This window comes from Falco rusticolus, chromosome 10, assembly GCF_015220075.1.
Source record: "Falco rusticolus isolate bFalRus1 chromosome 10, bFalRus1.pri, whole genome shotgun sequence".
NCBI classification, from domain to species: Eukaryota; Metazoa; Chordata; class Aves; order Falconiformes; family Falconidae; genus Falco; species Falco rusticolus.
The window spans coordinates 30,727,122-30,742,706 of record NC_051196.1 but is presented as its reverse complement, the minus strand read 5'-3'; the positions used below and the strand labels follow the sequence as shown (position 1 = coordinate 30,742,706).

The window sequence follows — 15,585 nt, the reverse complement described above, 5'->3', positions numbered from 1 at the left end:
CTCCCTTTGGAAATCTTCCCCCACTGTTCTTCCCTTATTCTGTGTCTTGTCAACACCTTCTTCTCACAAACAGCTGCTTCCCATCTGAGCTGATTCCTGAGCATAGTGTCAATAACACAACAGAGACAGAACCACCAGCACCCAGAGGGATATGAGCTAAAAAATTATATGCAAATGTCCAGCAATTATCATTTGAAGCCTTTGATTTTTCCACAATAAAAAGGGAAGTAAATAAAACAGAAATGAGCAAGAGTCACCTCATGTGAAGGACCGAAGTGCTTTCAGTCTACGATATCTCAGCTCACAACTGTTAGTAATGACACTCAGAATTAGGTAATTAACAGCCGGTTCCTTTTCACACTGTCCTAAAGTAGTCCCACCCATTCAAACTGTATTTCCTTTCTGTCTCCTCCTCCACAGATCAAGAAAATAGAAGACCTCAAGTAATAACAAAATTCTATGGAAGGCTGACAAAACAGATTTCCAACACTTCTAATTCCTCAGAAATAAACCCATTCAGACCAGCCACCAAGACAGAAAAGTTAGCACTGGTCTCGGTCTCAACTCTGCTGTGGGCATCACTGTTCAACCAAAGTCCTATTTCAGCAAGATATTCCACAACCTGGGGTGGGACCTCAGGCTATGCCTACACTAGTAAGCTAACAGTGCCAGGACATGGGCCTGAGCCTTGCAATTCTGTTAGAAAACCTTTAGAATATTTCCTAGCATCCTTTGGCCCGGGTCTAGCATTCTCCTAAACAATTCTCAGACACAGTGCCAGAGTTAGGATGGGCCAAGGATCATTCCCAACAGGCAGTCTGAATGCAGCCATCCTACTTTGAGACTTGGAGAATTCAGTGGTACAAGACAAGACCAGACCAGATCATGCCAGTTGGCCTCAGGGCCAGAGAATAAAGCCTGGCACTGTTTTGTTTATTACATTTGTAGCCTAAGTCACTTGCTCAACAGTACAACCCATTAACCACTGATCAGACCTAACAAGACAGATAAACTTTCACCTCCATGCCTTCTCCTCTGTGACATACATATTAAATAGCACACAGCCTATTCATATATACCTATATTAGGCTTGTCCATTGTTCCCACAACAACCTGGATTCTGTTTAAGAATCGGGTTTCAGGGTCCAAAACATTTTACCAGGTCAAAAGTTTTACAACCTTCTGTTATTGCCCCTTCAAACAAAATAAAAGGGGCTTCTTTAGCCACCTAGTGATGAGGTTAACAGCAAAGGGCTCCCTGTGAGGTGATGAATTCAAAGCAGTTGTCAGATTAGACAGAAAGTCCCCTGGGACCAGAGACTTCACTGTGTAGCTAAAACCCACCCACCTATCTGAGATAAGAACGCACTAAAATGCAAGTTCTTATCAGGAGTCTCTCCCCAAAGCAGGGCCCTCCACCAGTGACACACAACACTTTGAGTATCAGGGAACTCCTCTCTATTGTCGGCTTCCTCAGGCACCAAAATAATCCCTGAATGAGACCTTTTATGTTTTCCCCTCTTTCCTGACATGGATCCCTCATCTATCCTATGGAGGGTTGTTCAAAGTTACTCAAACCACACTAGGATGCCAAAAGCATAAGCAGGCAAAACCTTCAAGACAAAGTGTTATCACTGAAGTGATATACTGTAGGTAAGAAAAATGTGTAGATGGTGTGGATGACATTGCTAGGCTTTTTAAAATCTAAGCCCATTTCATCATGTGCAAAGGTAGCTAACATCTGACAGCCATCCAGTAAAATGAGTCTCACAGGTTCAAAGCTGTTTCTTAATAAATTGCTCAGTGACAACCTCAGCAGTCCAGGTCACCAGTTGCAAAGGATTGGGTTAGCCTCTCTCTTTAAAAGTGGTCTGCTCAGGGAAGGGGTGAGTAGCATGACCTTTCAGTGATCAATATTTGCTCATTCTGACACATTAGAGCAAGACACATTAGCAGAAAGGACATGGGTTTGGTATCACTGGTAGTGACACTGGTTCACAAACGTGCAATCACATCAAGCTTCACACCCAAAACACACAGCCAAGCAGTTCCTAAATATATGCTTGAAGGAGCCCTGAAAATTTTGGCCCTAATGCTTAGACAGTGGCAACTAAACAACTAACAAATCCACAGGGAATATGTAATCAGCACTCTGCATGTTAGACTGTTTGCCTTTTCTTGGTTTGTTTGGTTTTTGTTGTTTTAGGGTTTGTGTTGTGGTTTGATTTTGGTTTGGGTTTTTTTTTTTTGGGGGGGGGGTAGGTTGTTTGTGGGGTTTTGTTTTTGTTTTTTTATTTGTGTGGCGTTTTGGTTGGTTGGGTTTTCTTACACTGAAAGCATATTACTGGGCCAACTACATGATGACTAGTCCACAAAGATTTTTAATGACTAGAAGGCAGTGCTTATTAAAAAAAAAAAAGAAAGTGCCCTCATTTTACATAGGCTAAGTGGTTTGGGAACCAAAAATTAACCTGTTGGCACAAGAACTGACCACAAGCAAAACCAGAAGTACAAAATGAAAGTCAAGTTGAGAATGGTCACAAGATTTACTCCATGAGTCATGAGACATCAGATAAGTTGCAGCAAAGTATTATTTGTGTGGATGATATGCTTCCATAAAAATAATTATAGCAATAGCAACAGCTGTGAGATCAACCCAATATCATTACATAAACATAAATATTCCTTTAACTCAAGTCCACAGTCCCATCATCTCAGTAACCACCCTAATCAAGGTGTAGAAATCTACTGCCCTCTCTGCAACTCCAAGATATATGACATAAAATTGCATCTCTTTCCAGAACTGTAGGAAGTCACATTGCCAGCCAGTTTGTGACAAGTTCTTGTGCTAACAGCACAGAGTGAAAAAGCAGGTGAGCTTTCATACATAAGCATCATGATGCCCAAAACGGTCAATACCTGTCTTTCTGTCACTAGGTTCCAAGGGGCCTATCAGAGCTGCCATTCAGCTTTGAGCAATCAGTATCTCATGGCTTGACATATGGCTATCAGCTGTGTAAGCAATGAGTTATTCTTCTAAGGAGGAGGGCTCATTAGGAAGAGCGAAGGAACTGTTTTCTCGCCACCAAGCTGTTTTCTCTTACTCTGGTCTGGAGATCTGCAGTTCAAAGGGAGCCAAGACCTCTTCAGATGAGTGGCTTCTACAGAAGGGTGATGGAAAGTGTATATGCAAGAGTCGGGCATTTTAATTCAAATAACCACCCTGACATTCTCTCCCAGTACAGATCTACTGCAGTTCTGAATGTCTGCTACAGCTTGATTCGATCGTATGTGCAGAAGGCAGCGTTAAAGCTTTATTCAGGCTTGGCCAGGTAATCAAGCAGGAATCTTCATCTGCAGTAATACTGAAATCCAAGACTTCGCTCAGGTCTTAGGCATGCTGTTGGTGCAATCCCCAGTCCAAGCCTCAGTTTATGATCCAGCAGGGCATAGTAAAAGGTAGCATTCAGTCTCTGTGTGAGAGATGGCTTTGCATGAATTGCATTGCTCCATAATGAAGTCTCTGTGGTGGACTGAGAAACTACAATATTGCATATTTCAATTCTTTTTCTTGACTCTAGTTGTTAAAGGCTGAGAATGCTGCAGTCATTCCCACTGCTGAATCTGAACTCTTCAAAACAGATAAGAAACATAGTAAGATAGCAATGCTTCCAGTCTGTCCTTCAAAGAGACAGGACTGGTTGCTTCACCACAAGTTTAAAACACAACACAAAATATTGAGACAGAAACAAAAGGGCAAAGGGGGCCAGGAGAGGAGTGGACTGAAGCCAGTCTAACAGAGGAGGAAATGCCAGCCACCCTATGCTCCCAGTCCAGCCCTACTTTTTACATCCTTAATTCAAACAGCCTTCATGCACTCTGAAACACCATCACCTTTGATTGCACTAATCAAGGGATCATCTGTCAATTCAGAGCACTTAATGGAAATACTGCCATGTAAATATGGATTACTTATACCACCACAATATGAAGACAATGGTAATAAACAGCAGCATTAGTGAACTACACATGCTTTCCCATCATCTAAAGTACAAAACAAAAGGGTCTGGCTGAAAGACCACTGCAAAGAAACTTTGGTGTGTAGTCAGGGAAACCAGTAGATGCAACCATTCAGAACAATTTCAAAGATTTGATCCACAAAACAGATTTCTGCAATCATGGCAATTGCTATTTACAAATGGAAAGGAAAAAAAAAACTTTCACAAACCAGATGAGTCCACAGAATACATCTTTATTTCAAGAGTATCTTGAAAAAGAAAATTTGAAAGTCTTTGCCCCAAGAAAGCCTGGTCCAACAAGATCTGAGAGGTCAAATAAGGTTTCCGCAAAGCTTCATCATTAAATCCCCATTTTGTGCAAGAAAACTGATGGTAGTCTTTGCAGATAATGAAGGCCTAGGGGATAAGCAGATATATGTGGGTCAGCAGTACTCTCTCTGGTGGTGATCACTATAGACTGCCATTGCACAGCGATTTCAAACATCAAAGTCAAAAACACACATTACCATTTACATCCTAAAACATACAACCGTGCAAGGCCTTTACCAAGAAAACACCCATTGCAGGCTGTGAATCCCTTTGAGGCTGGAAACGAAGACAACAGAAAAGGAATTCTACAGCTGGAAAGGAGTGAAATTCACACATAATCCCTTACATTTTCTTGCAAGTGCCTGAAGGAAACAATAGGCTGGCAACAGAAATAAGTCATTTCTCAAATGCTTCATCTGTCACAGACTCATCTGGATGGCTGCAGGCAGACACTGCACTTGAGAGATCCTACCTTTTTCAAGCCCCACATGCTTTCAGAGTGGGTACCTCTGGGACTGCCAGGATTTGAACATAGGAAAGCTGGCTTAAAAACACCACTCTCCTCCCCTTAAGGAGGGTTCAGTGTTGCTTTTCCAGGCTACATCTCAGAAGTCTAATATTTAGACTGCTCCCATAAATCCTCTGTGTAGACACCTAGTCACGGTCACTGGTATGAGCAACAAGTTGTCCTCAAATACATGTACAAACTCAGATAAACCTTTCTTAAGGCTCCTGTGCTAGATAATGCTCCTGTATAATGTACAAAAACATGAAAAAATCCGTTCCCTCACTCAGTACTGCTAAAGCCTTGGGAGTGTCTTGTGCTGCTTTTTAGGCACTAGAGTTCAAGAAACATATAGATTAGAGAATCCAGATAACACAGGAATTATCAGAGCTAAAATTAAATCATTTTGGGGAAAAATTTAAATAATTTGACAATTTAGTCTAAAATAATTTGTGAAAACATCCATGAGATACTTGAAGGACTGATGCAAAGAGAAAGAAATCACCTTTGCACTCATCGAAAAAAAAAAGATTAGACATTACATCAGGTATCAGGAAGACATTTCTAATAATAAGGACATCTGAACACCAGAATAAACCATCAGAAACAGCCCTCCTTTCAGATCCAAACATGATGGGATAGTTTGTCAAGATCATCTCCAACACTAACGATATAATGTAAAACTGTAGAACCGTAATTCCCATGCCTGCAAAGCAGTACTCCTGCCAATGGCACAAACACTGTGTGACCTGCGAAGTAGAAAATTAGCAAAGTTTTCACACTTCTTTCCTCCTATATTTAGGAACAAACACGCTCCCATAATGGATATCAGTCTGCTTCCTACAGAAATCAGCCAAAAATTTTGTCAAATCAAACATGCATTCAGCTACATGTGCAGCAACTCACTCAATTTCTGCTGCGATGCTTGTTTCACTTTTTGATCCACGTGCCCTTTCCTACCAACGCCTAGGGTCTCTGTCCCTCCTTTACACTCACTCAGCTCCCAGACGGCTACAGCAAGTGAGTTTCAAGGTAGAGGCACCAGTGCAGTGCTGAGAAAGCACAGGGCAGCCACCCTCCCCCTGCTCTCCCCCCCAAGGGATCATGACACATGTTCAGACAACAACTGGCACCCCTGAAGCGAGAGGGAGGGACAAATGGCAAAAGTGCTGATTGATGGTACCACTGCAATTCAAAGGAGGAAGAGATGCAGAGCCAGAGTCAGGTCAAACACCTCATTCTAAGAATGTAGTAAGACCAAAGTAGATCTGAGATAAAGCATAGCAAGGGTCAGATGCACACCAAGCTGGAACGAGCTAAGGGAAGCAAAGAGAAAGGAGTTTTAGTTCTCACCTGTGCGACAGTAAACTGGTGAAACTACATAGGGGATTTATTGATATTTTCTCATTGTGGAGATTCCATGTGAGTGCAACAAGAACTGAAAAGCTTTGTTCATATGAAAAGTCTGCTGTACTCCTATACATCTTTGATTTGTAAAGCCTCGCTACAAAGGGCATGTGCTGGTCACACAATCTTCCAAGTGAAAATTAAGCTCAGACATGCATCTCAGAGCAGAACAACCTGGGAATTCTGTGTCCTCCATCCTTGCTCTTGCACCTATGGATCATAAACTAGCCTCCACAGACCACAGGCTCAGATAAATAAATATTTTCAGAGCTTTCTCTTTGCTTTTCTGTTTTTCACTGCTGCTTCACTTTCTACATCCAGACTGCTTCATGTTTTCTCTTTGTATCCAGAGCAAAAGAACCTTCTAATTTGTTTGTATTTCAGCCTATAGCAGCTAATTTTGCACTACACTTAGCCTGAATAGAAAACTCTACTTGCAGAATTGCCAACCCCAAACATTCAAGTCATAACACAAGCCCCTAAACACTTAAGAGCATTTATGTTTTGCTAATGTTATAACTTCAAACTTTGCTTTACAACCAGAAGGGCTACAAACATGCCATTGAAAATGAAAGCAGCAATCTTCCTTCATTTACATATGTCAGGAACCAGGCTTTTAAGAAAAATGCCCCATGTTAAGACTCAACAGTAGAAAATTTGATCATTCACAGTCATAACTGGCTACTGGTGACTGCACATAACCAACTGACCCAAAACAACAGAACAGCAAAGCTAATTTAGACCACTTCTAACCAAATTACCTCTTCCATCTCCTTCCTCTCCCCAATTGCTCTTTTAGCTGTCTCACAATAAAAGAGCAACATTACCCAAACCATATGGCTCGCCTTCCAGAATCAAGAGTTTATCTGCATCTACTGAAGGTGAAACAGGCGGAGGACAGTGTAGGACAGGAAACCACACCTCACAGCTGAGACAAATGGTCTGTTTGCTACTCTGCTACTCTATCTGAGCACCAGAGCCCTAATCCTGGATGCAAACAAGATTGTGAAATATGAAAAAAAAAAAAAAAAGAAAAAAAAAAGCCTGTGATGTTTATCATATTTCAAGATGGGTGGAGTGCAAAATCCAGAGACACTAGAGCAATTACAGCTACAAAGCAAGCAAGAAAAGGGAGCATAACATAAATATTTTGAGTCTGCAGGATGTGGGTTAATTTATCTGATGGCACGCATGTCCTAATGTAACATATTTATACAATTGATAAGATGGAAAAAGACTTCCAGTCTTCATATAAAAATAAAGGATGGCATAATATTAAAACCTAAAAATAGTCCTGGTATCAACATGATACCTGTCTGATAAGGACAGTTAAACTTTCATACAGTTTCATGCCTGCACAGAACACACAGCAATTGCTCAAGCTAGAAGTACGTCCTGTCATTCTGACGTTACAGTTTACAAGTTGGTGGTTTGTCTTTTGAAAGATGAAAGAGCCATATTTATATACAATGTGGAGAATAATTTGGCTTTATATACTTGTAATTACTGAAGTTGTGGGAGCTTCACGTGCAGGTCAGAGCCAAGTGTTCAGTGAAATTAAAGACAGCAAAAAAAAAAAAAAAAAAGAAAAGAAAGTGCATACAAGAAAATACCTACCTTTGCAATCTGGTGTATTAGATAACTACTGTTACTGCACTTTCACATGTAATTCATATGATTATATGTACAAACTGGTTAACCAGACTTTTAAATACTGACATCTAACTGTTGTGTACCCACTATTCAATCTATTCTTGGAATGATGGTCAGTGAGTATGTCTGAAATTACTCAGGATTCCTGTGCCTCCTTACTTGAAAGCTGGTCTTTAATTTGACCAGGATTCTGTGGAATGACCATGCAGCATTCAGACAAACCACAACCTTTCTCTTCTCAGTGAATTATCTGTGACTTTTCCATACAGACTGACAACACAGGCAAGAACAGATACCTAGAGAATGGGTAAGCTTAAGGGCTGCAACGCTCAGACACCGCACCTCAGTACCTTAAGACTCTGCTGTCAGCCAGATATTCATGTGCAAGACTGCATGCCACCAGACAAATGCTTTGACATTTACCCAACCGGTCACTCAAATTATCACCTGGTTTAATTTTGTCACACTAACAAGAAATATTTACAAGAACACATACAAAATGTAAACATTTCTGCATACGTTGCAGAGAGCTAAGACAGGCCAAAGGGAGGCAAAGGATTAACTGAATCTTAAAGTCTGGAGACTGAAAATCCTTATGGTTTATGATCTCACCAAGACTTACAACAGAATTATCTGCCTTTATCTCTTTGAAGTTTATCTTACTACATCAGTAACTTTTAGTAAAGTTCATTAGCTTCTGACAATTTTCCACTATGCTTATTTGATCACTAGATCTTTAATGATGTTGGCAGCAGTACTTTTTCATCCATTCCCTGTAGTTCTCCATGCTGTTTAAAAGGTTCGGCTGTGTAATGAGCCTTTACGTGGGGAGCTGGACTAGATGATCTCCAGAGGTCCCTTTCAACCCCAACGATTCTGTGATTAGTAAAGTTAACTGCAGTATTATCTATTAATATTCCTGATTTACACAGCATTTCTTCAAGGACGATTCTGTATTTTGCAACATCATACCTGCCTAACAAAATGGCAGATAAGAAGAACACAATATAGCATGTGCATATTCATAATTAAATCAGTAACTTCAGATCATCAGCTACGAGCTGGCAGAAGTGTTTGCCCCCTCCCAGCATGGTAGCTCCTCATTTTGATGCTTAATCTAGGAAAAGCAAGACTATCAAAATCATGATATATCTGTATTATATTACCATTTAATATAAAATCCAGACTCTGTTTAAAAAAATAGCTATATGCCTTGGAATTGATCATCTCACCTAGTGATATCTGGAACAGACCACAGAGAAAACCTACTGGGTTTCATTCTCTCCACAGTTCTGATACATAATACTGTAACGTGACCTATCAGCAAGAGTACCAGAAACTAAACACAAGCAAAACTGACTAGGAACACCTTCTTTTGTCCAAAATCCAATGGAATAAAAATGTTACAAACAACATATGCAGTGAAAAATTAACTCTACATATTAAACCTAACAGACTGAATAGCCTGATTTAGCTGTAGTGGCATAGGACATCTAAGTTAAATTTGCAGCTATTACTCCATTTGTCAGAGTTACTTGAGGTATGAAATATAACAGATTCTAGAGACTAAATTTTATTTAAGTAGGTAAACATCTGGAGCATTTTCATTAAATGAGTACAAAACTCACAGCAAAATCTTCTTCATGGTGACTAACACAATTTTTATTGTGAGAAAAGAGAACTCCATGTTCTCTGACTTTAATGATACCCACTTTATTAATCTATATTTATAGTGAACCTACTTTCCCTGCAACTTAGCGGGAAAAGGTTTCTAAACATACAAAAAGAAAAAGGAAACCCTTCCTTCAACATGATTACATATTAGTCTAAAAAGGACCAAAATACTCTCAATAAATCCAAGTTACTTTGATTTATTTGCAAATCCATAGTATTAAATACTTAGGAGATTCTTTTACATTACCAGGAAACACAGGAAGCTGCTGCTAGCAAGCAACCTCAGTGCTGTGAATAAACCCATAGAATTTAGTTATTTGCTTTTTAAAACATTGTTTATTGAGAATACTTAATGGAGACTAGGGCTTCAATAGCAAATATTTAACAAAGAGCACAAATTCCCTCACCTAACCTTTTTCTAATGCACAACTGTCCCATTCTACTCAGGGAAAACTCTTTCTGATGACAGAAAGATATGAGATTTAGCCTTCCTTTATTTATCAAAGCTATTAAAGTTTCTTAAGCAACAGAACCTGTACCCCACATATCTCTCATCTTAAGTTTGACAGGAACAAATTTCCATAAGGTCTGGGAACTGCAGCTGTCCTCCTCAGAGGAACTGCAGTCTTTTCTCCACTAAAGCCAAAATTGCTTCTGCAACATATGGAAGTATAATCAATTTCAGTACAATTCACACTATAAAAAAAAAAACAAACACTAACAACCTAACATCACCCAACCACATTTGAATGTTAACTAGATGCTTCACCTCAGAAAACATAATAGGTTACATTTATTTTGCACTGGGTAGGTGCTACTCACAGAGAACATGAGATGGTAAGAAAGAGACCCCTGAGGCAAGAGCAGCAGTTCCTACGCAGTAATGCCAAGGCACTCAGAAAAACAAACTAATGCAAGTAAAGTGGACTTTATTTGTGAAGCCCAAGTAGATCTGAGAATACAGGGTCCCAGTGGTACAACAGCACTTCTATTAGTGTCATAAGGCAAAACTGGTGCCTTATAACTGCCTGTATTCCAGCGACTATATAAATGATATTATCCTTGTGTGTCACGTCAGCTGTCCAGTGTGGTAGGCAGGGCAGAATTCCTTCCTTTGTAATATCTTGCTGGAAGGTATTAAGTTATGGCCATCCACCCAATTTATGCAGAAAATAGTTCTCACTCCAAATTTTAAAAATTTCATCCTGGTAGTGCTTTTTACCCTCGCATACTGCAGTAGATCCTCATTCTTCTTTCCTCGGTGCTAACACTGTTCAGCTACCTGAATGCAGTTGTAGAGCAATTCAGCTCATAAGAACTAGGGTCAATGACTGAAGTAAACTGTCATTATTTAGGACAGCACACAAACATTTGACACATGCTTAAAGTTAAGCCTGTGTGTGAATGCTGTTCTAAACCAAGGCCTAGAGATAAGAAAGATCCTATCCCTCAGTGCTTTATTCAAACATAATTACCAAAACACAAATTCCATAGGAGGGGTGAAGCTGCACTATCAGAATCAACCCCCCCAAGATACTACTACAGCCAATCTACACCTAGTAGACAATAACAAGCGACTGTGAAGGGCTCTAACTACAGTGCCATCCCGACACCACAGCCAAGCTAGTATCTTCTGCCATTACCAAAGGCATAATCCTCACTACTGCTCTGATTAAAACTACCATGTTAACGAATATAACGAATATAAAGCCTTATTTTGAAAATTCCATTAGTTAATACTGTGAATGCATTTAACTACAAGAACATAAGCTAAAAATATATGCAGCCTGAATCTGCATTCCAGCCTGTAGCTGACAAAATCTCAAGTTCAGTACTTAGGACAGAGGAGCTTTCTGAGTGTTTTTTTGTTTTGTTTTGTCTGTAGGGTGGGGCAGTTCTGCAACTTGCAGCTTTTTTAAGATCTCCTCACAGGGAGACAGAATCCCAGTTCTAAAAGAAGCTAACTGGCACGTCAGTTGGAAGCCTTCTGAAATTAAAGACTCTGAGTTCAACTGTTCGAGAAAGAAAAGGATTTAAGTAGAGCCTTGTCCATCAAGCAACCACATCCTTTTCATTTATCTTTTATGCTAGACAGTTTGCCACTTGGGTGAATCTGAAAAACACCAAAGACAAACTGATTTTAAAAAACAAACAAACAAAAACCTTGCCAGAAAGACAGGTCAAAAAGGGTCCAGGGTCTAAATCCATTTAGATGAAATCAGGGGTTAGTACTTATCTAGCAAAACACCATAAAGAATTTCTGCCCTGTCCAACCTTTTAGAAATCTCTGCAGAGACTTCCCTTGCTTTGATTCTTGATCTGTGTGATCAAATAGTTTCTTCTTCTTCTTTTTTTATGGCATATCTGTTATCTAGTAACTTTTACTGCAGGCTCTTCTAGTTATTTGCAGGAGTGTGGTGGTATGCTGATGAATTCCACATCTAGAGCCTACATAAGAAAAAGGAAATACCCAGATGGAATTTTACTTCTGAACTAGTCCGTGGATAATTTCAGAGGCGGGTATAATTGTCTCCACATGCACAGACACTCCCGGCCCAATCACATATTTATGTTTATCATTAAAGCAATATATATTTAATACTTATTTATAAAATAACAAGCAATAAGGGTTTGAGCTTCCAAGTGGGCGTACCAGCAACTTCGAAACAACAACAAAAGGGATGAGGCATCCTGAGAAGCGATTCGGTCCTGGATCTGTCCCTGCCACCCCCCAGCGAGGCAGAGGCACCAGCGGTCCCCGCGGCCCAGGCGCCGCCGGGATGCTGCCCGGCCCGGCGCTCCAGCGCTCCGGCGGCAGGCAGGGCTTTCCCTCACCGGAGGGGGACGACGCGGTTGTCGGCGGTCCCGCTCTGCTCGCGGCGGCCCCTCGCACATCACCCCCCGCTCAGCCTCTCGAGCAGAAGAAACTCCCCCTCGGTGGAGCGGGCCTGGCTCCCGGCACTTCCCACAAGTTGTGCCAAGCGCTGCCGCGCCGCCGGGACGCGCTCGCAGCCCCCGGCCCGCCCGGGGAGGAGCCGCTCCACTCCGCACCGGGCCGCCCGCCCAGCCCCCCCGGTGCCCTGAGGGGGCTTCCCCGCCCGCGCCCCGCGGCGCTGCTCACCGACTGCAGGAAGTGGAGGGTCCCCACGTAGTCCCGCTCGGTGCTGAGGATCTCGTTGAGGACGCAGAGGCGGAGGCGCAGCTGGCGGTCGGTGTCCTTGGGGCAGCCGGCGGGCTCGGCGGCGCTGGGGGCGCCGGGTGGCGGCGGCGGCGGCGCCTCCATAGTGGCGGCCGCGGGGCGAGGCGTTCCGCTTCCCCGCCGATCTCTTCGGCCGCCTCAGGAGCCCCCCATGGCCGCGCGGTGCCCGGCGCGGCTGGGCAACGGCACCCCCTGCCGCCCCCTCGGCCCTGCCTCGCTCGCGAGTGGAGGCGCTACAGGGGCCGCTCTCCGAGGGGAGCCCGGCTGCGGGACATGCCGGAGTAGCGGCGAGCGCTCGGCGGCGAGGCGGCGTTGAATGAAGAGGGAAGGGAAGCCCCAGCGGCGGGGAGGGGGGGAGCGAGAGGCGGGCGGGGAGGGCGGGGCGGGGAGGGCGAAGCGGCGGAGCCCGGCCCCTGGGGGCCTGGCCGGGCCAGCGGCGGGCAGCGGCCTGGCAGGGCGGCAGCGCGGCCTCAGCCCCCCCGCGCCTGCACACCTACGCAAGCCCCCGCACACCCGCATCTCCTCACCCCACGCGCTACCTCAGCCCACCAGACCACACACACGCACACCATCACACCCGCACTCCCTCGTCCCACTCACAAACCTCACACCCGCACTCCTCCCTCACACCCACGCTCACACCTGCTTCACACAAACTCACCTCATACACACACTCACAGCCCTCACGCTGCACTCACTTCATACCCGCACTCCCTCACACACAGTCTCTCACACCTGCCTCACACCTGCACTCCCTCACACACCTCTCACACCTGCCTCACACCGCACTCACCTCATACCTGCACTTCCTCACACATCCACCCCCTCACATCACACTCACTTCATACCCGCACTCCCTCACACATCCACCCCCTCACATCACACTCACTTCATACCCGCACTCCCTCACACATCCACCCCCCTCACACCACACTCACCTCATACCTGCACTCCCTCACACACATTCAGATACCTCACACTCCTCACACCACACTCACCTCATACCTGCACTCCCTCACACAAACTCATATCCCTCACACCTGCCTCACACCCACCCTCCCTCACACACACTCCTCTCACACCGCACTCACCTCATACCTGCACTCCCTCACACACACTCACATCCCTCACACCTCTCTCACACCCGCACTCCCTCACACACACTCACATCCCTCACACCTCTCTCACACCCGCACTCCCTCACACACACACCACACTCACCTCATACCCACACTCCCTCAACACATCCACCTCCTCACACCACACTCACCTCATACCCGCGCTCCCTCACACCCATTCAGGTCCCTCACACACACCCCACTCACCTCATACCCATGCTGCCTCACACTGCACTCACCTCATACCCGCACTCCCTCACACGCCTCACACCTGCTTCACATGCCTCACACACACTCACACACACACACCTCACACCTGCCTCACACCCACACTCCCACACACACCCCCCTCACACCTGCCTCACACCCACGCTCCCACACACACCCCCCTCACACCTGCCTCACACCCACGCTCCCACACACACCCCCCTCACACCTGCCTCACACCCACGCTCCCACACACACCCCCCTCACACCTGCCTCACACCCCTCACACCTGCCTCACACCCACGCTCCCACACACACACCCCTCACACCTGCCTCACACCCCTCACACCTGCCTCACACCCACACTCCCACACACACACCCCTCACACCTGCCTCACACCCACGCTCCCACACACACCCCCCTCACACCTGCCTCACACCCCTCACACCTGCCTCACACCCACGCTCCCACACACACACCCCTCACACCTGCCTCACACCACACACCTCATACCCACACTCCCTCACACCTGCCTCACACCCACACTCCTTCACACCCACCCCCCTTCACACCCACCCCCTCACACCTGCCTCACCTCATACCCATACTCCCTCACACACACACTCACGTCCCTCACACCTGCCCTCCCTCATCCCCCACACACATACACGTTCCTCACTGCCTCACATTACACCCCATACACACATAACACCCCTCATACCCCACACTCACACATGCCTCACACACACCCCCCATGCACCCTGCGCTCAGATCCCCCGCCACCACACCCACACACACATTCACACAGCACAGTCGGAGACTGGAGAGACACACACACACACCCCACCACATTAACACAGTACAGGATTATAAACACACCATGGCTACTTGCATGTACGCAAATCTACGGACCCCTCTCCCCTGCACAGGGCTGGCGGTTGGCAGACACACAAACACAACTCATGACACAGAAGGTACGTACAGGAATGCACACAAATATGCAGAAATAAGCTATCACAGACTTCCATGCCAACAGAGAATATATACGACAGATGTGTTTCATTGCTGTGAATAAAAAATACAAGTTTAAGTTGATCATAACTGCTTGTGGAAAGTGGGTGCAAGGCATGAGGGTGAGGGTGAACAGGGCAAATTGCACACAAAAATAGACTGAGTCCTGCAGTTCAGTGCTGCTCCCACTGATTTCCAAAAAGCTAACCTGATTCATACCAGTGGAAATTCTCCCAAGTGTCTTTATTACACCATAAGAAAGCTGCCAGGCTTTTGTCAAACTACAAGTACATATTTATTTATTTTTAATTAAGGAAAAAACATATTCGAGAGGAAATTTTAAAAACGTTAATAATGTGAACTTTTAAGTGGCGTAAGGATAGAGACACTTATCCAATATATTACCTTAAACACTAACACAAATAATATAACAAATCATCTTTCTCAGGGTAAAACAAAATACCTCTTTGAGTATTTTACCT

General features: G+C 44.4%; 1 protein-coding gene across 2 annotated transcripts in view; it reads right to left on the bottom strand.

Annotated features, from left to right (window-relative positions):
* The window catches only part of PREX1 (phosphatidylinositol-3,4,5-trisphosphate dependent Rac exchange factor 1), a 166,266-nt gene extending 153,174 nt beyond the window's left edge, over positions 1-13,092 (bottom strand). For both annotated transcript variants that reach the window (XM_037402502.1, XM_037402504.1), the window contains exon 1: positions 12,689-13,092. In XM_037402502.1, coding sequence (XP_037258399.1) covers positions 12,689-12,850 — 162 coding nt within the window. In that variant the 5' untranslated portion in view covers positions 12,851-13,092. The remainder of the gene's footprint in view (positions 1-12,688) is intronic.
* Positions 13,093-15,585: the final 2,493 nt, after the last annotated feature.